The following is a 24,382-nucleotide window of genomic DNA, read 5'->3' as shown; positions in this document are numbered from 1 at the left end:
CATGTATATCTAAACTCTAATTTGGAAGTGTGGAATCAGAAGTACATGTTGTTCCTGGCAAATCTTCACATCACTGAGAAGTGAAGGCTAAGTTAAAAACAGACTGATATATTCCGTGGTCTGCATGTGATTCGGTTCTGTGGTCTTCCCGTTTCCAGGCATGAGCTATATTGTTAGACCACCAAGCCTGGCATTATTATTTTTCTTCTTCTTATTGTTGTTAATGATTCTAACTATATGGGGCTGGCATGAACTTATGGATCACTGACATCAAGAACGGAAACCAAAGACTTCCGAAAAGCTGGTGTTGGGTTAGCAGGATCCAGGTGGAACAGTTTGTGAAGTAGTCACTGACGTCAGTAATATGTTGCCACTCTTTTCCCTCTCTCCTTACTATGCACACTTCACCCCCCCCCCCCACTCAACTACCTCACCTCTTTTACCTTTATCATGGTGTGCAACATTCAACCATATTCATATCCCTTCTCTTGCTGCCCCTCCAGCCTCACCCTTTGCATAGTCCTGGCCTATTCCTTCTCTCAACCAGTTGGCAATGCCTAACAGCCACATAATAATAATAAAGAATTGGTCAGTTCTGCATGTTATTGGCGACATACCAAACCTGTCTCCACCTGGCACTAGCTGTAAAAAGGGCACCGGAATGTATGAGTGAGTGGATCGATCGTTGGGTGAATTGAACAAAATTTTTAAATTCAAGTACTTTCATATCACTGCGTGATAGATAGTCACATAATTTCTATAATCACGAAATTTAGTACTTTAGAGCACTATAGATCAAAGTTCAAAAGTTTATTAACAGGACAAGAAATTTTTAGAGCACAACAATAAAAATGTTTCTGAAAAAGAGAAATATTTTCAGATCTAATATAAATTTAAATGTTAGAAACTATTTTGTCAAAGTTTGTCTGGACTGTAAAACAAGAAGAGAAAATAATCAAACTGGCAAGAAAACAGTATTATGGTGCAAATTGACTAAAGGAAGGGATCAGTTAACAGGATATATCTCCTGAGGCATCAGTGAAAAAAGGGTTGTGGGCAAGAACATCATAACACACAATTGAATATTTCTGAGAAAATTGAGGAAAACCTGTTTTTAAACCTGTACACTACCTAAAGATATGATTTAATCTTATGTTAAAGAGGAGACTGGTTAATGCTAACTGGTCAGATTGTATGTTAAATACAATATTAAATTCACCCTATTAATGCGGGTAACCAAGTCTTGTTTGATTCTGCAACAGCATTGCAAAAGAAATTCATTTTATTTACATTTTCTGAAACAAGTAATGTAAACAACACAAACAGATTAGACTTTCAGTATTTTATAAATTTCCTTACTTAAACATTTGAGCAGACTTACTCCCTTTCAGACATATATGTATCTCTAGTAGTATCTTTGTCCAACTCTCCTTCAGGTTTTTTGTCTTTTTGTTGTTTCATGAAGTTACTGTTGTACTCACTGGATGGAATATGTAGTTGTAAAGCTGTTATTTCTTTCAATTTAGCTTCATCAATTTTTCTCAAACCTTTGTACAATGTGGAAAAAATAAAAGCGACCAAGAGAACAGAGTTCTAGGGTACAAAGAAACACAGCAGAGGAAAGAAAATACAATACTAACCTGAACGTAGCAGATGCTGAAAGTGACCACCATTCATCTCTTAGCACCTCTGGGCCCTGGTCAGTGAGTTGATGAAGGCAGATCAAACCTGGACTGCTGCAACCTCGTCCAAAATGTTCTGCTGCAGTTCTTGAAGACTATGAGAGTTGTTGCAGTACACCTTAGACTTGAGGGCTCCGCACATAAAGTAATCATGCGCTGACAGATCAGGTGACCTTCTTAGCTAACATTACTAAGATTGCAGACTCACTTGTGCTGATGGAACCTTGAAGGCAAGTCCTTTCTGATAACTGACAGGCGACTCAATTAGGTGTACATGGTAAAGAGCCCCTGGTGTCCTGCAGGGTACCCGAGGCAGACTTGTCTTCCGGGAAGTCACCATGAGTTAATGCAATGGCATTCTGGCACCGCCCATCCATGTCTGAGCCAAACTCGGCATGTTCAAATTGATTGCATCATCATAAATCACACTTGGGGCGGTTGTTGGGTTCTCAGTGTTGTTTCCCTTGCAGTCACTGGGCGAGCCAGTGGTCCTGTCCCAATTGTCATTTGTTCTATTTTTTTTTTTTTTTTGTTGGGATAGTTATTGTTTAATGATGCATTTTGACTTCTCAGATTTTGTTTGTTGTATGTTCATATTGCACCATAACTTTCCCACAGTTTGTTTGTACAAGGTTTTACATAAAATGACATATTAAGTTTTAACATACGTCCCGCATACACTCTCTCAATCATTCTCATGCAATCCCACAGCAAAATTATAAGCAAATAATAATTTTGAGCGATTTTTGTATTACATAATCTAAAGTAACTAAAGTTTTGAAAAGGAATTTCTAATTAAATTGACTTTATGCACTGATAACTTTGTAATGGCTTCAAATGATAATGAAAGTCAATTTGTTATTGTTCCTAACTGGGTTTTTAAAAAATAAGCGTAGGGTTTAGGACTTTTAGATAATTTTCATTATCTTCGGAACTATAATAAATAAAAATCTGAAATTTTGACAGCATCATTCCATTAATGACAAAAGGATGTGTACCAGATTTGAACAAAATTGAATAATAACTAATATGGATTATTTAGATTTGTAGAGGGTATGAATTTTCGTACCGATTGAATGTTACTCAATTACTCAACACAGTTCTCACGGCAGGCAGCATCAGCTGCGCTGTGAGTAAAGTGGAAAAAAAAAGGTAGCCATCCTGCAGCCACTGTACCAAAAGGCTGCATGCCTTACTGCAACAAATGTCATCTTGTAATAACTTGCTACATTACAAATCTCTTAACTGGCTTTGCCATTAGGGCATCAAGTTTGTCTGGTTTGTGGACTGTCAATGGCCTTTTCAATCCCTCAAGTAGTGTTTGTGCTCTGCTCCCTGTGTGGCTTTTTTCATTCTGAGTAAACTGTTAACCCTGGCCTGTGAATGTGCCAGTATGGCACTGCTGCAGTCCCATCCCATTGGAACCTGGTTGGCACTGAAAAGCCCATTGTCTATGCACTGAAGATGCTTTCTGCATGCCGTGTAATCATTCACGAGAGGAAAAGGAGGTGCTAGCTATTATTTTTGCAGCTAAGAAGATTCATGTTTTCTGGTATGGGTGAGGTTCCTCTACATCATTGACCATAAGCTTCTGGTTTCCTTATTTGACCCTTGTTCCATGATGCCCAATAGGATAGCCCACTGATTGCAGAGACGCGCCCTCTTTCTCGGTAACTATTGCTATGACATATTTTACTGCTCCACCACCCAGCATGCCAATTCTGATGCACTACTGTGGCTACCAGTGGGGCTAAATCTGGATTTCAATTGGCAGGAGGCAATATGCAGGATTTTTTATTTATTATTATTTTATTAACACATCAAGTTCCGTAGGACCAAATTGAGGAGCAAATCTCCAAGGTCATGGAACATGTCAGTACATGAAATTGCAACATAAAAGTAATAACAGATAAAAATAAATGTTTATGAACCTCATAAAAGTCAGTCCATAAGTTTACTTAAACTTATGCAATCAACAATACAACAAGAATCAGCTCACTTTTTCAAGGAGCTCGTTAACAGAATGTAAGGAGTGACCTATGAGGAAACTCTTCAGTTCTGATTTGAAAATGTGTGGATTACTGCTTTTTGAATTCAAGTGGTAGCTTATTGAAAATGGATGCAGCAACATACTGCTCATCTTTCTGCACAAGAGTTAAGGAAGTCTGATCCAAATGCAGTAGGGTTACCCCCGTTCGAATAGTAAAAATGGCAGCATTAAGTCTTTGAACAAGATCATGAATGTGGGCTTTCCATGAGAGTTTACTATCTATTTGATAGTTTCACTAATCATATGCCCATTCTGGGAAATAAAAATGTCAGGTTTTGTAGGAGTGTGTGTTAGAAACTGTAAAAACTGAGCCTTACCGTGATTCAGCATTAGTTTATTTTCTACAAGCCATGAACTTAAGTCATGAACTGCACTATTTGAAACTGAGTCAGTGTTGCCCACAACATCCTTTACTATCAAGCTAGTGTTATCAGCAAACATAAATATTTTAGAGTTACTCGTAATACTTGAAGGCATATCATTTATATAAATAAGGAACAAGAGAGTCCCCAACACTGATCCCTGGGGCACCCCCTACTTGACTGAACCCCACTCAGACCCCACATCACAGCCATTCTCAACATTGTGAATAATGACCTTTTGCTGTCTGTTCCTACTCGTAAAGTAAGAGGTGAACCAATTGTGAGCTACTCCCCGTATTCCGTAAGGGTCCAACTTGTGGAGCAATATTTTGTGATCAACACAATCAAATGCCTTAGTTAACTCAAAAAATATGCCTAGTGTTCAAAACCTTGTGTTTAACCCATCCAGTACCTCACAGAGAAAAGACAATTAGCATTCTCAGTTTTTAAATGACTTCTAAAGCCAAACCGTACACTCGATAGCAAATCGTATGATATAAAGTGATCAATTATCCTTACATACACGGCCTTTTCAATAACTTTAGCAAACACTGATGGCATAGAAATAGGCCTAAAATTGTCTACCTTATCCTTTTCTCCCTTTTTATAAAGCGACTTTACTACTGAGTGCTTTAATCGTTCACTAAACTGACCTAAAAAAAAGGAAAAATGACAAATATGGCTAAGTACAGGGCTAACATGTGCGGCACAGTACTTTAATATTCTGCTAGGCACTCTATCATATCCATGAGAGTCCTTAGTCTTTAGTGATTTAATTATTGACTAAATCTCCCCCTTGTCAGTATCACAGAGGAGTATTTCAGACATCAGTCTTGGAAAGGCATTTGCCAAGTAAGTTATATGATTCACTGTAGAAACTAAATTTTTATTTAATTCACCAGCAATGCTCAGAAAATGATTGTTAAATACTGTACATATTCCTGATTTATCAGTAACAGAAATATTTTCACTGCAAACTGACTTTGTATCATCGACCTTGTGCTGCTGACCAGACACTTCCTTCACAACTGACCATATGGTTTTGATTGTATTCTATTTGCATGCCACATACTCTTTGCCTTCCTAATAACATTTTTAAGCACCTTACAATACTGTTTGTAATGGGCTACTGTAGCTTGATTGTGACTGCTTCAAACGTTTTGATATAATTCCCACTTTGTTCTACAAGATATCCTTATCCCACTAGTCAGCCACCCAGGCTGTCTATTACTGCTAGTACCTCATTTTGAATGTTATAATGGAAAGCAACTCTCAAAGAGCATGAGAATGTGTTAAGAACAGCACAAGAGGTCACAACCACACTGGCTGCTCACCAGTTTATTTGGAAAATTGTTTCAGTGATGCAGATGGATTGGCTGCAATATGTCTCTTTGTGTGTGGGTCTAGTGTGGTGTCTGTCTTTTCTCCTACATGACTGTCTCAACATTGTCAAGGGGGTACTCATGCTTGCCATGGAGGACAAGTGCTGTTAAGTGGTTTCCCCCCTGGCTTTGCACCCTCGCATTCTTCAGTTGCCACATGCATCCCTTAGGGTATGGCTCATATGAAAGCAATGGCAAGGCATCATGTCTACCAGCCTATGATTAATTGTGACATTGCTCATCTGGTGCTCATGCACAGAACCAGGTTGCACCGCCATGCCAGTTTTCTCCTGGGTTGATCCTGTATCACCTTTGGGACAAGGTGCACACTGATTTTGTGAGTTCATTTTTGGGCTGGAGGTGATGGTTGCTGGCTGACGCATTGTCCAGTTTCACACACATGACCAAGCAGTCCTCCACAGCCAGTGACCATGGGCTGTCAATTATATTTGCCACTGTGGGATCCTGCAGGACCCTCATGTCAGATTTGTATTGAGGGAGTTTGAAGACTTTTGCATTCATAATGGTATCCAGAATCTGATTATCATATCATTTCACCTGACTTCTATCCCTGAGATGGAGCTCTTCATGTATACATTCAAAACCCAAATGAAGAAGTCAGTGTCCACCTCTTCCCGTGAAGCATTGTCGAGTTTTCTGGCTATGTACTGTCAGTGGGTGCAGTCTGATGCAACATTTGCATGGATGCCAGACACGAGTTTGATGAATTTGTTGCACCATTAGTCACATGGCACAGATCACTGTGGCCCACTGCATTTTCCTCCTGGGGCTGCCATTTGGGCCCAGTCCTCTACTTGGTGGCAGGGATGGCTGCTGGATGTCGTAGTGGTCCAGAACAATTGGTGGTTGTTTATAGTGGCTGTTGGTAGGGAGCAGCTGACCCATAATTCAGTTGAACCTGCACCATGTTGCAACATCACCACATCAGTCTTCTGGTCTGTTGGGTGGCACGGTTGGTCATGACATTGTCCTGGGTGCAAGTTCCCACTTGAAGTGGCTTGCTTCTCTATTGGTGCTCCTTCTGCACTCTCTTCTATCCTCCTTTCACCTGCAGCCATGGGACACAGTGGGCTTGTACCTGCACCTGCTGATGTGGAGCCCATGGATTCCGATCCGCCTCCCTCCTCCCCTTCCACCTCCCCCCCCCCTCCCTTTGTTGATGGAGGTGATCTCACCTCCACTGCTGCTGTTGGACCTCCTCCTTCCCCTATCAGAGGAACCAGCAGTGTGAGCATTGCCTCCATTGGTGGTTGATACACTGATGGATTCCCTGGTGCCCTCTCTATTTCTGTGCTGGTGGTTTCATCCCAAGCCTGGTCATTTTTAGCCTTAAGTGACCTTCTCAGTGGGGAGGGATTTAGTATCCCCAGCAGCAGACTTAGCAATGGACGCAAGTGAGCTGCCTGGGCAGCATCACAGAATAGTGCAAAAATCTGTCATGGAGAGTACTTTTGACACGTAGTATGGGCAGACCTGCCGACGGAGTTGTTTACGTGAGGGTGGCAGTTAGCCAAGCATGCAAGCGCTTATGGTAAGTTCAACTACTTGCCTAGCGCATCATGCCTAGTGTTGCTGGGTGCCCAGTTGACAGCTACCTATGCCGGCCGCATTTTGAATTATCCCTATGCACCTTTCTATGAGGTTTCAGACTTTCTGCTTCCCATAGATTGACTCACATGGTGAGTTTTTGTTTCCTCTGATGGAGGTCTAATATTCAGTTATTACTGAGTGACCATTGGCCAGTGAATTACCCATGATGACTGTGTAGTGTAGCGGCATTGTCACATCAGAGCAGATACTAAACAACCAAACCCATATAACTCACACTTGCATGGCAACTGTTATCTCTGGGTGGTATGCCCAATAGCTAATAATTTTTAGCAGTCTTTATTCAAAGTGCCCTCTAAGTGGTGAATAGCATGAACAGCAATTTATTCTTTCATATTGTTGTTATTCCATCCTGGATACCTGTGTGTGTTTTTGTTGCTATTAAAATGTTTAACAGTTTCATTTTTTGTCATCAGATTTTTTTGCTTTTGTCATTGGTTCTTTACAATATTTTCTTAATACAAAGGATATCCAGAAAGTAAGGTTAAATTATTTTTTACACAAACACAAATGCATATATTTCAGTGAATCATACAGGAACAGTAGCATAGATATTACATCATTTTTCCACATAATCACCACTTACTTCGACAAATTTTGTCAACTGTGGAATGAATTTTTTAACACCTCTGTCGTAGATGCCTCCTGCCAATTCCTTAAACTACTTCTCCACTTTGATTTTCACCTCTTTATCATCGAAGCCTATTTTTTACCCACATATCTCTTCAATTTTAGAAATACGTGATAGTCGCAAGGCACAAGATCAGGATTGTGAGAGAGGTGGTTTAAAAGATTCCAATGAAATGAGATCAGCAACTCTTGTGTTGTTTGAGTGGAGTGTGGCCTAGCACCACTAAGAAGGGGACAGACTGCCCTCATCGACATTCCATGGCACTTGTTCTGTATGGCACTGTGGAGTTTCTCGAGGATCTCACAGTATCGTGGTGAGTTGACTGTTTTGCCTCTTGTGGAGAATTCTATAAGGAGAACACTGTTTTCGTCCCAGAAAAAGGTTTCCATGACTTAAGCTGATTCCTGAGTTTTGAATTTTTGTTGAAGGGGAATGAGTGTAGACTGATTGTCACTTATTCTCTTAGGTGTGGTGGTAAAGCCATGTACTCATCCCTCATCACTTTTCTGTTAAGAAAAGTCTCTCTGTTACTTAAAAAATGATGAAGAAACTCTCCCATGGCCTTGACTCTGTTGATTTTTTGTTCTGTAGTAAGTATCTTCAGAACCCATTGCACACACACCTTATGACATCTTAGTGGATCACTCACTATTTCAAGAACAATGGTTAAAGAAACTTCAGGACACAGTTTGTGCAGATCATCAATAGTCACACAGAAATCAGAACAAATATGCTCTTCAAGTTTTTGCACAAGTTCATCAGTTACTAAAGTTGGATGTCCACTTCTCTCTTCATTGTGAATTTCTGTTCTTCCGAAACTGAAATTCTGTATCCATTTTTTTACATGTTGCCACGAGAAAACCTCATCCTCATACACTGACATGATTTCATGATGCACTGCTGCAGCGCTCATGCACTTGGCATTCATGTAGTGTATCACAGCATGCAGTTTGCACTTGGTGGAGACAGAATGATAGTGCTCATTTTTAATCGCCACCACACAGACAGACAGAACAATAATGATGACTATTACCACTTATTCATTTCAATGTGCACTACTATACACAATAGTGGTACTGACTGTGAAAAACTAAATTCTCTGGTGGAGCTACTGACCTTGTAACCTTAGTTTCCAGATATCCCTTGTGTATGCTGCTGAATAGTCAGTGTGTCAAACTATGAAATGAATGACCAGGGGTCAAATTCAAATAGTTAAGCCTTTTAACAGCAACACACACACACACACACACACACACACACACACACACACACACACAAACCAGTGGAAAAATCATCTGAGATAAAAAAATCACCCAGTCCAAGAGCAGAGAAAATCTTCAACCTGGCCAGGAATCAAACCCGAACCCATTTGATGGGAGGCAACCACGTTAGCTCTCAGCTCAGCAGGTGGATGGAATAATGACAATACGGAAAGGATAGCATGGTGCTCAACACCTAGAGGAGGCATTAAGTGGTAGGCAAGCACACTGAATAAAGACTGCTTGATATTATTTATCTATTGGTCCTTACTGTCCGAGACAACAGTACCCATGTGTGTGTGTGTGTGTGTGTGTTTTGTGAATGTGTGAATGAATATTTGTTTTGAGTTTTTTCTTCTAAAACAAATCCTGGGATTAAAGTGCTGTATCTTGTGCTAGGAAGAGAGAGCTCTACATAATTCAGAGAATGAGCAGTAGTCAACATTTGAAACTCCATTACCATTACAAACTCCATTCAGTATTGTTGAATCCTCCACCTTGCCATTAAAAAAGCAGAACTCATATACTATGTTAAAAAATGAAACAGTCCAATAATAAGGCAAACACTATTTGATTCATTATTAAACAGAAAACAAAGAAAACGTAATCCGAATAAAAGTGAGCCCTCAGAAAATAGTTCTGACAGAACTGGTGAAAACTTTCAAGTCATTTGCCACCAAATTCAATGAATCCTTCCTCACAGTGGCTGCAAACATTTCACCCAGTAATAAACATTAGGATACAGACACATTACATTTACTTGTGGAGACAATGCAAGCAGCACAGACAGACATTAGTTTCAGAAATGCAACATCCAAGGAGATTAAGGGATTGATCAGGTCACTAAAAAGTAGTAGTTTTGCTGGCTCTGATGGTATTTCTAGGGTTTCTAGCAGAATATTAAAATCTTGTGCTGAGTTGATAGGATTACCTGTAAGCTATTTTTGTGGCCAGTCAATGACTTGGGGCATATTTTGTGACAGCCTTACATATGCTGCAATAATGCTTGTCTATCAAACTGGAGATATGCAAACCACCTCCAACTTCAGACCATATCAATCCTTCTAGTCTTTTCTGAAAAAATGACGTATGATAGAACACTGGTTCATTTACCTGATCAGAACTTGTTAACCACATCTCAGTTTGGCTTTTGTAAAGGATTCTCAGTAAAGATAGCAATACTAGACATCACAAATGAAGTACTGACAGAGCTAAACAAGAAAAATTATCATGCAAGTGTATTCTGTGACCTTACCCAAGACTTTGATGGTGTGGATCACAAAATTCTAGTTGACAAACTAATTTTTTTGGCATTAATGGCATCTCTCTTGCAAGATGGAATCTGGATTCATTACAGGAAGCAGAGTCTCATTAACAGACTATATCCATGAGAATAATTTCAGAATGAGAGAACCTAATATGTGGAGTGAGACAGGGATTAGTACTGAATGTACTCTTTTTTTCTAACCTACATAAATGATCTTCCAGTTACATGAAAGGGTGTTCTAATCAAGGGTCCAATCATAACCCTAACAGATGCGTCTCAGGTAAATAGCTGAACATGCCTACAAGTGATTCACAGTCTTAACATCAAAAAGATTCATGTTATGCATTTTCAAAGAAACAATAATTAGTTTTTAATGTCAGAGGTCATACAGTGAAGGAATGAAGCACAGTATTTAAAATTCCTTGGGGGTCTAGCTGGATACAAGTTCAAATGGAATCAATACGAAGGTCAATTAATCAAACTCAGTTCAGTATGTTATGCCCTCAGAAGCATCTCCAGTTGTCTTGATCCAAAGAGAAGAATGTTACCTTACTATGAATATTTTCACTTCCTGCTGCCTTATGAAATGATCCTCTTGGGCAGTGCACCTAAAGTAAATAAAGTGTTTGTTCAGCAGAAGTAAGTGCTAAGGATATTGTGTAAAGCAGATAACCATACACCTTGCTGAAGACTGTTTTAGGCATCTCAGAAGTCTTATATCTACTTCTCAATACATTTACTCCTTAATGGTTTTTCTTGCTCATAACAGAAATAAGTTTCAACCAAATTGCGATATACACAGTCACAACACAAGACACAGAAGTAATTTTCATGAAGATTTTGCTTTCTTGTCCAGGGTTCAGAATGGAATATGTGCTTTGTTGAGAAAATATTCACCAAGCTCCTGCCTAATACAAAGCAATAAGCTGGAAATCCTTACCAGTTCAAAAGTGAACTAAAAACATATCTCATTAGCTGCTTTTTCTACAAATAATCTGAGTATCTAGATTTGCATTGAAAAGAGTTGTCAGCTATGTGGGACGTCACAGTGTCGAAATTGTATAACAGTAATAATGTACTATACACAGAACTCAGCATTTATAGATATACAAATATTTTCTTTAAAAATATCACTGTAATCAAATAATTATGAAATTATTAAGCCAGTAGCTTTTTCCAAGCAGCAGCATTCTTATTAATTTACTCAAATACATGTAGATGGAATAAGGGTGCAAATCAGTAAGAAGTGTAGTGACAGTGTCTTGTTCATACTGAATAAAGTTTCTGTTATGTCTTTGCCTCATGTTAATGGATACATTGAATCATCCACATCCCTGAAGGTTCTCATTCTTGATGGGATTTGATGGGTGATTGAATGAATGAATAAAATTGATCTTTAATCAGATTTTAGTCAATTTACATTCTGTTTCTGTACAGGCAGAAGGTGTGGCATTCTAACAGAGATCAGCCTTTCATGCTTTCTGAATTGCACTGAGACTCATGACACATGCTAGAGAGTACCTTATCATTGAGAGTGGCTGCACCTGCATCAGATCTGGCACACTGCATATCATGGAGCATTGTCCACTGATTCAAAGAAGGGTCATACCTTTCCACTGAGTTAAGGCGATTTCTTCCATCATTTCCTCCTATAGCATATATTTTGTCACCTGTAAATATCATGAAAACTAACAACAAAGTAAAGTTCTACTGCAATAGAATAAAATCTGAAAACTTAATCTTGGACATAATATAGAGATGTTACTTATCAGTAGTCCATTGCTGTTTCTTTTGTAATATTTTTATACATAGTCTACGTAATACCATTTTTGTTAAAGCCAAAAGCAATAAATCACATAAAACGACTTATGCAGATAAACACACACACACACACACACACACACACACACACACACACACACACACACACACACACACACACACATTTAACCTGGATGGTAATGTAAAGTCCTGGGTAGAATGCAAATGTGCTGCTCAGCATAACTTTCTTGACTTCTGTTCTGACTTCATAACCCATGTCATTTATATCCTCCACCCCTAATATCTGCTTCCTTGATCTACAGGGATGAAAACTGTACTTGGGACACATTCAGTTCAGCAATCTTCCTAGCCTCTTAACACCCTCTAGCCTCTGCTCCACACCCACCTCTGACCCCATCCCCTCAACTGTGTCGGGCCAAAAACCAGGGACTAGTTAGTGTATAGAATTAGTTTTGTAACAGTTGTCTATTTCAGTTAATGTAAGCCTTAACTTATTCAACATTGCATGCAGTTTTTCATGATGAAATCTTGTGTAATAACATCACCTACCTACACACTGTGCAAACAACCACTGTATAGCATATAGCCATGGCAGAGGGTATTTAGCATGGTAATAAATATTGCAGTTTCTTTCCAATCCAATCACATACTAAAACTGGAAGAAAGACTGCTTAAATGCATCTGTTTGTTGACAAATTAGTTCTACTTTTATATATTGCTTGTTGGCTTCTGCCTCGAGTTCTTTGGCTGACATTTGTTTCACAAATTTTCTCAAATTTCACGAGAGTGAGTAGCTAACTTTGTCAAGGTTTCACCCTGCATTAATGATGGCAGAGTGGAGTACAGCCCACAGCTGGAGATTATATGTACCTGTCACTCCAACATCCTTTCCTTGGTCATTTCTTCTGTGGTTCTCCCCTTGTTACCTGCGATCGTCATTTGATGCACCATGGGAATGCAAGATCTATTTATCTCAAGGCTTTCATCTTTCTTGTTGAAGCAGATGGCATACTTGTGAATTTCTATGGCTTCCATGAACAAGCAGGCACAGTAACTCTTCTTCACAGTAGAACTTATATGTCAGCAAAATTTATTATATGGGCAGTCTCACTTAGTGCATGGTTTGATGGACTACTAGTCATTCCCACATACACTTTTTCACATGTACAGGGTATGTGGTATATGCCTGAATTGCAAATGGGTCTATTTTGTCAACTGCTGATCTGAGATGGTCGTTTATCTTCTTGGTTGGTTTGTAAATCATTTTGGGCAGTATAGGGATTATGCTGTCTGTCACTCTGGGTATGTATGACAGAAAGGCTTTATGTGGCCATCAGTGTACATTTTGCATATGGACCATGAAGATCAGATCAGAGAAATTAGGACTAACTGGAGACACACAGTCAGTCACGTTTTACTCGCTCTATTTGGGAACGGGAAAGGAAATGACTTCTGGTGGTATGTGGTACCCCCACCCTGCACTGCATGAGGACTTGCACAGTACGGTATGTATGTGGATGTAGATGTAAATTTGTCCTTCTGATGTCTCACTTTGCCCTAGCATTAGATTTTGTGACACTGCTTACGCAACTAGTGGAGTACCCATTGCTCCTTAGAACACTTTCCAAGTGCTGCATCTTGCATCTGAAGTGCTGGGGCTTACTTATTTGCCTTGTGTGCTTTACATGCATATTAATCATTTCCATTTCTTGTATTGGGTGATGCTTTTACAGTTTGTGCAGGTACTGGTCATGTGCATCAGTTTTTAATACGTGCTGTGTCACAGGTTCCCACCGTTCCTCATAACCAGCAATCAACATTTCTCATCCATTGCCTAAAATTACACTCCTGGAAATGGAAAAAAGAACACATTGACACCGGTGTGTCAGACCCACCATATTTGCTCCGGACACTGTGAGAGGGCTGTACAAGCAATGATCACACGCACGCCACAGCGGACACACCAGGAACCGCGGTGTTGGCCGTCGAATGGCGCTAGCTGCGCAGCATTTGTGCACCGCCGCCGTCAGTGTCAGCCAGTTTGCCGTGGCATACGGAGCTCCATCGCAGTCTTTAACATTGGTAGCATGCCGCGACAGCGTGGACGTGAACCGTATGTGCAGTTGACGGACTTTGAGCGAGGGCGTATAGTGGGCATGCGGGAGGCCGGGTGGACGTACCGCCGAATTGCTCAACACGTGGGGCGTGAGGTCTCCACAGTACATCGATGTTGTCGCCAGTGGTCGGCGGAAGGTGCACGTGCCCGTCGACCTGGGACCGGACCGCAGCGACGCACGGATGCACGCCAAGACCGTAGGATCCTACGCAGTGCCGTAGGGGACCGCACCGCCACTTCCCAGCAAATTAGGGACACTGTTGCTCCTGGGGTATCGGCGAGGACCATTCACAACCGTCTCCATGAAGCTGGGCTACGGTCCCGCACACCGTTAGGCCGTCTTCCGCTCACGCCCCAACATCGTGCAGCCCGCCTCCAGTGGTGTCGCGACAGGCGTGAATGGAGGGACGAATGGAGACGTGTCGTCTTCAGCAATGAGAGTCGCTTCTGCCTTGGTGCGAATGATGGTCGTATGCGTGTTTGGCGCCGTGCAGGTGAGCGCTACAATCAGGACTGCATACGACCGAGGCACACAGGGCCAACACCCGGCATCATGATGTGGGGAGCGATCTCCTACACTGGCCGTACACCACTGGTGATCGTCGAGGGGACACTGAATAGTGCACGGTACATCCAAACCGTCATCGAACCCATCGTTCTACCATTCCTAGACCGGCAAGGGAACTTGCTGTTCCAACAGGACAATGCACGTCCGCATGTATCCCGTGCCACCCAACGTGCTCTAGAAGGTGTAAGTCAACTACCCTGGCCAGCAAGATCTCCGGATCTGTCCCCCATTGAGCATGTTTGGGACTGGATGAAGCGTCGTCTCACGCGGTCTGCACGTCCAGCACGAACGCTGGTCCAACTGACGCGCCAGGTGGAAATGGCATGGCAAGCCGTTCCACGGGACTACATCCAGCATCTCTACGATCGTCTCCGTGGGAGAATAGCAGCCTGCATTGCTGCGAAAGGTGGATATACACTGTACTAGTGCCGACATTGTGCATGCTCTGTTGCCTGTGTCTATGTGCCTGTGGTTCTGTCAGTGTGATCATGTGATGTATCTGACCCCAGGAATGTGTCAATAAAGTTTCCCCTTACTGGGACAATGAATTCACGGTGTTCTTATTTCAATTTCCAGGAGTGTATATTTCCTGGATGTGTTCAAATATGCTGAAATAAGACTATTGTCCAAGAAAGGCTCACCAGATGACATGGGAAATTACCGCCCCATTTCCCTGCTGCCAGTTTTTGCTAATGGGATAGAAAGTATTGATGCAAAACAACTTGAAAACGTACTTATAGAAAATGATATTATAGTTAAAAATCAATTTCGATTTCAAAAGGGAAAAAAATACAATAAATGCTATCAGGGAATTCACTGAAAAGATAAATTCTGCTTTAGACAAGGGTAAATAGGCCACAGGTACTTTTTGTGATTTGACCAAACCTTTTGACTCAGTAAGTCACTTACTACTTCTAGACAAATTAGACAGATATGGGATTGTAGACAGGGCATTACAGTGGTTCAAATCCTATTTGTCAGAAAAAAACAGAGTTATTCTAAATTCAAATGGAAAAAATCATTCTTGGACTGGAAAATGATTTGTAAAGTGGTCCCACAGGGCTCAGTTTTAGGGCCTTATCTTTATAAGTTGAACATAAATGATTTACATTTAAACATTGATGTTCACTCCATTTTGTTTGCAGATGACACCTCGGTTTTAATTGAAAATGACAATTTAGAAGAAATTAATGGTACTGTGTAAAATATAATGGGAAATCTAGAATTATGGTTTCACCAGAATGGATTAAAGCTCAATGTCACAAAAACACAATTGGTGCAGTTCCGTGCTAAAATAACATCAGCATCTCCCATAAATATAGTGAATGGTGATCAGGAAATGACTGAAGTAAGTTATGTAAAATTTCTAGGCCCAGATCTTGAAAAAAATTTAAACAGGAAGGCACAAGTAGACTTGATATGTGATCGGTGGGTTTCCTGGTGTATGTGATGTTTCCAGGGCTCTTGGATGTCCAGCTAGATGCAATCGTTGAAGTACCATGATATTTTGGCAAATAACCTTTCTGCCATCAGCAGGTGGTTCTGATGGAATAGTCTGTCTGCACATTGTCGGTGTTATTTATGTCCATCAGTTGGGCTTCAATTCCTGGTGGTGGCAGTCCGATTGCAGCCATTGACATTCCAATTGCAAGCGCCGATGCTTTGATTGTGGCCATCGACAATCAGTTTGCGGGTGCCAACCCAGGTCCATGCCGTCCCTGGCATCATGCCAGGTGGTGGAAGAAATTAACCTTTCTTGATGTGCTTGCAGAGTGGAGATCAAATGGCACACTGGGACATAGCCTGTATCGCAAGCCTACACATACACACTTATATTTACATGCCTCGAGTTGCCACCATCATGCACAACTCAACGAGATGCTCAACACACTGGTTCACAGGGCATACTCGATAACGGATGAACAAAATCTGCACAAAGAACTCAAACACTTAGAAAGTGTGTTCTGCAAGAATGGGTACAGTAATCGACAGATCCAGGCAGCCCTCAGATGATGGAAACACAGCAGAAACTCAGATGAAGAACGGTCTAAAGATGAGGAACCAGCATTGCCTTTCTACTGTATGCAGGCAACAAGACATCAAAAATTGGGAGACTGCTAAAACAACACAAAATTGACACGGTCTTCCGAGCACCCTCTAAGATACATGCCTTACTGGGGACAGTGAAAGACAGGTGGTGGTGGTTAGTGTTGAACATCCCGTCGACAACGAGGTCATTAGAGACGGAGCGCAAGCTCGGGTTAGGGAAGGATTGGGAAGGAAATCGGCCGTGCCCTTTCAAAGGAACCATCCTGGCATTTGCCTGAAACGATTTAGGGAAATCACGGAAAACCTAAATCAGGATGGCCGGAGACGGGATTGAACCGTCGTCCTCCCGAATGCGAGTCCACTGTGCTAACCACTGCGCCACCTCACTCGGTTGTGAAAGACAGATTTGGCCTCAAGAAAGCAGGCGTATATAATATTCCATGTGGTTGTGGCAAATCCTACCTCAGTCAAAAAATTTGAACAGTCAAAGACCGCTGCAAAGAACACCAACACCACATGCACCTACGCCAGCCCAACAAATCAGCACTGGTAGAACACTGCTTGGAAACTGGTCACAACGCGAAATATGAAGAGACCAAGATTCTGGCCCCCACCAGATTCTACTGGGACAGCATCTTCAAGGATGCCATTGAAATTTGCATGTTGTTGTTGTTGTTGTGGTCTTCAGTCCTGAGACTGGTTTGATGGAGCTCTCCATGCCAATCTATCCTGTGCAAGCTCCTTCTTGCAAGCTCCTTCATCTCCCAGTACCTACTGCAACCTACATCCTTCTGAATCTGCTTAGTGTATTCATCTCTTGGTCTCCCTCTACGATTTTTACCCTCCACACTGCCCTCCAATGCTAAATTTGTGATCCCTTGATGCCTCGGGACATGTCCTACCAACCGATCCCTTCTTCTAGTCAAGTTGTGCCACAAACTTCTCTTCTCCCCAATCCTATTCAATACCTCCTCATTAGTTACGTGATCTACCCACCTAATCTTCAACATTCTTCTGTAGCACCACATTTTGAAAGCTTCTATTCTCTTCTTGTCCAAACTATTTATTGTCCATGTTTCACTTCCATACATGGCTACACTCCATACAAATACTTTCAGAAACGACTTCCTGACACTTACATCTATACTCAATGTTAACAAATTTCTCTTCTTCCGAAATGCTTTCCTTGCCATTGCCAGTCTACATTTTATATCCTCTCTACTTCGACCATCATCAGTTATTTTGCTCCCCAAATAGCAAAACTCCTTTACTACTTTAAGTGTCTCATTTCCTAATCTAATTCACTCAGCATCACCCGACTTAATTCGACTACATTCCATTATCCTTGTTTTGCTTTTGTTGATGTTCATCTTATATCCTCCTTTCAAGACACTGTCCATTCCATTCAACTGCTCTTCCAAGTCCTTTGCTGTCTCTGACAGAATTACAATGTCATCGGCGAACCTCAAAGTTTTTATTTCTTCTCCATGGACTTTAATACCTACTCCAAATTTTTCTTTTGTTTCCTTTACTGCTTGCTCAATATACAGATTGAATAACATCGCGGAGAGGCTACAACCCTGTCTCACTCCCTTCCCAACCACTGCTTCCCTTTCATGCTCCTCGACTCTTATAACTGCCATCTGGTTTCTGTACAAATTGTAAATAGCCTTTCACTTCCTGTATTTTACCCCTGCCACCTTTAGAATTTTGAAAGTGAGTATTCCAGTCAACATTGTCAAAAGCTTTCTCTAAGTCTAGAAATGCTAGAAATGTAGGTTTGCCTTTCCTTAATCTTGCATCTAAGATAAGTCATAAGGTCAGTATTGCCTCACGTGTTCCAACATTTCTACGGAATCCAAACTGATCTTCCCCGAGGTCGGCTTCTACCAGTTTTTCCATTTGTCTGTAAATAATTCACGTTAGTATTTTGCAGGAAATTTGTGTAACAGACAATATCATAAACTGAGTCAGAAGTTTTCAACTCAGCAAGGCATGGAAATTATTACTTAGCTCCATCAAGGAGTCACACCTCAAGTGGACACAAGATCCTGCCACGACGGCCACCAGGGACAGTCCAAGGGATTCTGGATCTTCCACCACCCAGTGTGATGCCAGGGATGGCACGGACCTGGGTTGGTGCTCGCAAAGGTTTGTCGGCGGCCGCAACTGAAGCGTCGGCGCTCGCAATCGGAATGTTGGCGCAGGGAATCGAGGCCTGACTGATGGACATAAATAACACCGACAATGAGCAGGCTGACCATTCCATCAAAACCAGCTGATGATGATGGAAAGGTTATTTGCCAAAATATCATGGGACTTCAACGATCGCATCTGGCTGGACACCCAAGAGCCATGGAAACAACACATGTAGACTACTTAGCAAACAAACTAAACAGCCTAGCTTATGCAATGAATGTCTCATCTGGTTCCACCCTTATGGACACCAGGAAGCTGGTCTACCAAAGCTACTTTGAGACTACAGAATAAATTTCTGGGGAAGCTCAACAAACAGCCCGAGATTACTTACTCTTCAAAAGAAAATCATAAGAAACATGTGTTTAGTCTAAAAAGGAACATAATGTTGCCCATTATTTTGAAAATTAAAAATACTAACCATTCCTTCTCTGTACATCTATGAAATTTTTATATTCATATATAAAAATCAAAACTCACTTGTCAATTTTCTTTTCAACCACAATTACAGTACCTGTCACAGATACAGTTTCAATCTTCCCTCTCACAATTTAAAATTTTACACTCAAACACCATTGTACATGAGATTAAGAATTTACAATAAATTAAGTAACACAAATCTGATAAATATGGAGTTTGACCCACTAAAAAGATTGTTATTTAATGCACTATTGGAAAAATGTTATTATTCAATTGAAGAATTCATGCAGGGCAGTTTTCAATGTGAAAAGAAAAAAAAGAATAAAGATTGTGTATTGTATACTAAAATGTTAATATATTGTATAAATTGTATTGCAAGTTGCAAAATGATCACATGTTATACATGTTCTTGTTAATTGTTCATGTCTAAAAATTCAGAAATGCCTGCTTAAATATGTTAATTATTATATCCTTATTATTTTAAAAGAAATTTGGCGTGTCTTCAGTACAAAAATCTTTGATTTGTAACTGTATATTATGAGATGAATATGTGGCGTTGATTCACAGATTGATAGGCCAAAACATCATATGTGTATTATGTCTTCAAGTTGATCTTTGTTTTTGTATACTTCCGGGATCTCAGTTCCCGCATAGTCTTCGACCTGTGCGATCGTCGTGTAATAAAAGTGTTGATGATTAGAAGAGAGAACCATGGTCATTACCTTACCATGTTTATATCTCCTTTAGTGGCGACCCCGAAGTTCGAATAATCCGTCGAACGAAGTACAAAGTGACTACTGCGCTGGCTTCCGCGTTCCGCGTGGACCTTTGTCCGCTACACAATGGCCTTCTACAACACGCCACCGCCGCCCGGTTTTCACCAGCAACACCAACTAAATTCAAGCACGCCAGCTGCAGTTGGTGCCCAATGTGAATTTCTGCAGTCCTACAGCCTCGAGAACCCGGGGACCTCGTCAGGTGCAGTGGTTTTGAACATGACGCCAGCGATTTCCGACTCCAGCTTTGTTAACCCCGAAATGCTTCAGTTTTCACCACACTGATACCAAACTTTAATGCAATTACTGTAAATAGTGGGGAGCATAGTTTTCATAATGTACGACAATAGGATGCCTTTTTGAATGTGCAAGCTCCACGTGTGTATCACTCCGCGTCGGTTGCACACTATGTGAATGGCATTCGCCAACCCGTTACTCCGAGTGCTCATCATTGCAGTAATTTGAGCGCATCAGGTTCCACCGAGCTCATCAGTGACTCTGTGATGGACAATTTCGCTGCAGATGTGGAGGACCAATTGCGTAATAACCTTTCGAGCAACTGCTGTGATTACTTTAACCTTCCGCCGCAACATCCAGTCCTGCTTCGCTCCACGCCGGGCTTCCTGCTAACGTATTTCGCTTCCCCCTCCAGCTACTGTGAACACAGCCGGCACGTCTGCTTCCTTTCTACCACCCTCAAGACGCAGAGTTAACTTTGACTTGCCTATTCCTGCGACCGCGAGCGGCTGCCCATATTCTTCGACCGCCAGTTTGTCGAATCTACCAAAACTTCCAGCATTCAAACCTGCCCACCCGGAATTCTGGTTCAACCTGGTCAAGCAAACTTTCAGTGTCTGTGCTCTTGATGACAACGCCCGTTCCACATGCCTCATGAACTACCTCCACGACCGTGTCGACTTAATTTATGACATGGTTAAGTCAGCTCCTCCGAACGAGAAGTACACTACAGCTAAACAAGCAATACTGGAATGTGTCTCCAAGACAAGAAGAGAAAACATTCGACAGCTCGTATACGAAGAATGCCTCGGCGACAGATCTCTGTCCCAGCTGTGGCCATGCCTTCGACTTCTCGTCGGTGAATGCGACATGCCAGACGCCACGCTCACCGAGATTTGGACGGAAAAGCTGCCTCTGTCTGTCCAAACGGCCATCTCTGCCTACGAAGATAGACCAAATAGCGAACGCTTGTGTGCCGCTGACCGAGCTTACTCCGCCCTACTACGTGAATGCCATGCTCAGCAGTCCGGCAGCTACACCAGTTTCCAACCACGAGCAGGGCCCCAATGTGGGCGGCCCACTAAACCTAAGTCTGTCAAGCTCGTTGCACTACCGGCACCTTCACATCCGCACAACAACAGCACATCTGACTCTGTGGAAGATTCTGGGCCGCCGCCATCTGACCACTCGCAGGAACAGACGTCTGCCCATAAATACTGTTTCTTCCATGCAAAATTCTGGGAACAAACACGCAATTGTAAATCATCATGCTCCTACCCAAACGTCAACCACAGGTAGGCAGCGGCGCCACCTCCTGCGATGTAAACAACAGGCGCCGTCCCATGCTCCATTCTGTGTCCGACACTAAAGCTTCGAATGGGCGAGTCTATGTCCTCGACTTGAAGTCTGGCACAAACTGTCTCATCAACAGGGGTGCAGATGTTTCCCTACTTCCATCTCGTCTTGCTACCAAAAAGATCTGACTACACAAAACTGTCCTACATACTATAAACTCATCTAGTTTGTCGTGCTTAGCTTCTACTTCATATGCAGTGTCCCTCTCGCCTGAGTGTAAACTGAAGTGATCCTTGCTGGTGGCTGACATTGATGATCCCATTTTGGGCATCGACTTTCTACGACACCACAAACTGTGGCCTGGCCTCGTCAAGAATACAGTGTTCTACCACCCTATGCAGGGACACATCCCGTGTGCTTCGTTGAGTGTCAATAGTACTGCTAAGCAGGTCCACCTGGCTAGGAAGTGTAATAACCCCTCCTCCGAGCTTTTGTCATGGACAAATAAGTGGCTCACAGAGCGTGTTGAGTCTACACGGCTGCACTTGGAACAACTTGAGCTATGCCATTGCCTCAACGACTTAAGTAATGAGTTATCTTCGGCACGGCAGCAGCTTGCAGCAGACAACGCCCCGGCAACACACAACGTTAGTCGGTGCAACTACAGCATTCTCATGCTTGAGTGAATTTGTTACCGTGTGCCACATAAATTGTACAGTGCCTGCACTCCCACCAGCTCTAACTATGTTAATTCGAGCCCACGTTCATCCCCCTCCTCGCTTGGGCAGCTAACTTACCAGGCGCAGGTTAATGTTTTTGATTTACTGGCATCAGCTGTTCATTCGCACCCGCTACCACCACCAAGCTCGACAGCGGCACCTTCTGTTACTAATAAACAGTGTACCAACCTTGTTTTGTGTAGCTCACTTGTTTGTCACTCCCAGCCACCTTACAGTTGGCACTTATGCAAACTTTCACCGTCCACGCCACAACCCAGCCTAGCGGCCGCTGCGCACACTATACCACAGACCGTCGCCTCGTGTACCGCGACGCGCGTTCCCATGGTTACAGGTGGCACCGACCCCAAACTTTGCTTGCAAGATGGAACGCCTATCTCTTGCCGATCACGCCGTCTCAAGCCAGAACTCATGAAAGTGGCTCGCGAACAAATAGACCCTCCGCCACACACCCTCCGCCACACACCGTCAGGTGGCTTGCGGAGTATGGATGTAGATGTAGATGTAGATGTAGACGATCTCTTAACAGCCGGCATCATTGAGCCATCTGCCAGGTGCTGGGCCTCGCCTATACACTTTGTCACAAAAAGCGACAGCACCTGGCGTACGGTTGGCGACTATAGTAAGTTGAACTCTCGTACTATCATAGACAAGTACCCGGTTCCTAACATCGCAGATTTTAAACATGCTCTTACAGGTGCCAAATATTTCTCGGTAGTGGACTGTAAGAGGGCCTATCATCACATTCCGATGGCACCAGAGGATATTGAAAAGACAGCTGTTACAACACCTTTCGGCCTTTCCCAGTACCAGTTCATGCCCTTTGGCGTCCACAACACTGCACAAACTTGGCAGAGATTCATAAACAAGGTGTTGTTTCATCTGGATTTTTGTTTTGTTTACTTGGACAACATTCTTATTTTCAGTCCTACTTTGCAAAAGAACAAGGAACATTTGCAGATTGTTAAAGACACTCTTACCACTGCCGGTGTTGAACTGAATAATAAGAAGCTCCAGTTGTACCAGACTTCGGTAAGATTCTTAGGCTACATCGTGTCAGCTAAGGGCCTCACTCCTCCCGAGGATAAAATCAAACCTGTTTTGGATTTGCCACGCCCTCACTCGTTTAAGGAGCTGTGCAGGTTCATCGGAACAGTTAACTACTATAGGGAGCACTTGCTTGCCGCAGCCGAAGTTCAGGCTCCCCTAACAGACACCCTTGCTGGCAAAAACGCGACCGGTATCCACCCGGTCCCCTGGACCCCTGCCATGGAACAAGCTTTTAACAAACTGAAGCACCTACTAGCAAACACAGTGACCGTTGCCCACCCACGTCTGGACACTACATTTTTTATTACCGCAGATGCCAGTGATACCGCAGTAGCTGCTGTCCTCAGCCAAACCGTCGGAGATACTACCTCTCCTTTGCAGTTCTTTTCTAAGAAGCTCAACAGCGCTCAAAAAAAGTACTCGGTATTTGATAGGGAGCTCTTGGCAGTTTACGAGGCTGTGAAACACTTTCGCGCCGAGGTTGAGGGTAGGGACTTCTACATTTTAACCGACCATAAACCTTTGGTTGCTGATGTAAAGAACCCCCCAACCGAACCTCCACCTAGACGCTTCCATCATTTGGACTTTATATTGCAATTTACCTCTGACATACGATACATCAGGGGTGCAGATAATGTGGTCCCAGATTTTTTGTCTCGTGTCGGCACTCTCACAACTCTGACAGACTTCTCTAACTTGCCTCAGCTGCAGTCTGCCGACACGGACACTATGGACCTTATTTCCGATCACAGTGTGTCACTCAAATCTGTGTGGTCCACCTTTCCCGGTGTCATACACGAGGTTTGGTGTGACGAATCAACTGGTATGCTGCGTCCCTTTATACCCAAACCTCTACAGAGACAAGTGTTCGACAAATTACACAACCTAGCCCA

General features: G+C 42.4%; 1 protein-coding gene across 1 annotated transcript in view; it reads right to left on the bottom strand.

Moving 5' to 3' along the window:
* Positions 1-24,382, bottom strand: part of LOC126146627 (kelch-like protein 10) — a 139,226-nt gene that overhangs the window by 31,340 nt on the left and 83,504 nt on the right. The window contains exon 4 of the mRNA XM_049915637.1: positions 11,784-11,932. Coding sequence (XP_049771594.1) covers positions 11,784-11,932 — 149 coding nt within the window. The remainder of the gene's footprint in view (positions 1-11,783; positions 11,933-24,382) is intronic.

Source organism: Schistocerca cancellata, chromosome 1 (genome assembly GCF_023864275.1).
Source record: "Schistocerca cancellata isolate TAMUIC-IGC-003103 chromosome 1, iqSchCanc2.1, whole genome shotgun sequence".
In the NCBI taxonomy this organism is placed as follows: domain Eukaryota; kingdom Metazoa; phylum Arthropoda; class Insecta; order Orthoptera; family Acrididae; genus Schistocerca; species Schistocerca cancellata.
This window is presented reverse-complemented; position numbering and strand designations above follow the sequence as displayed.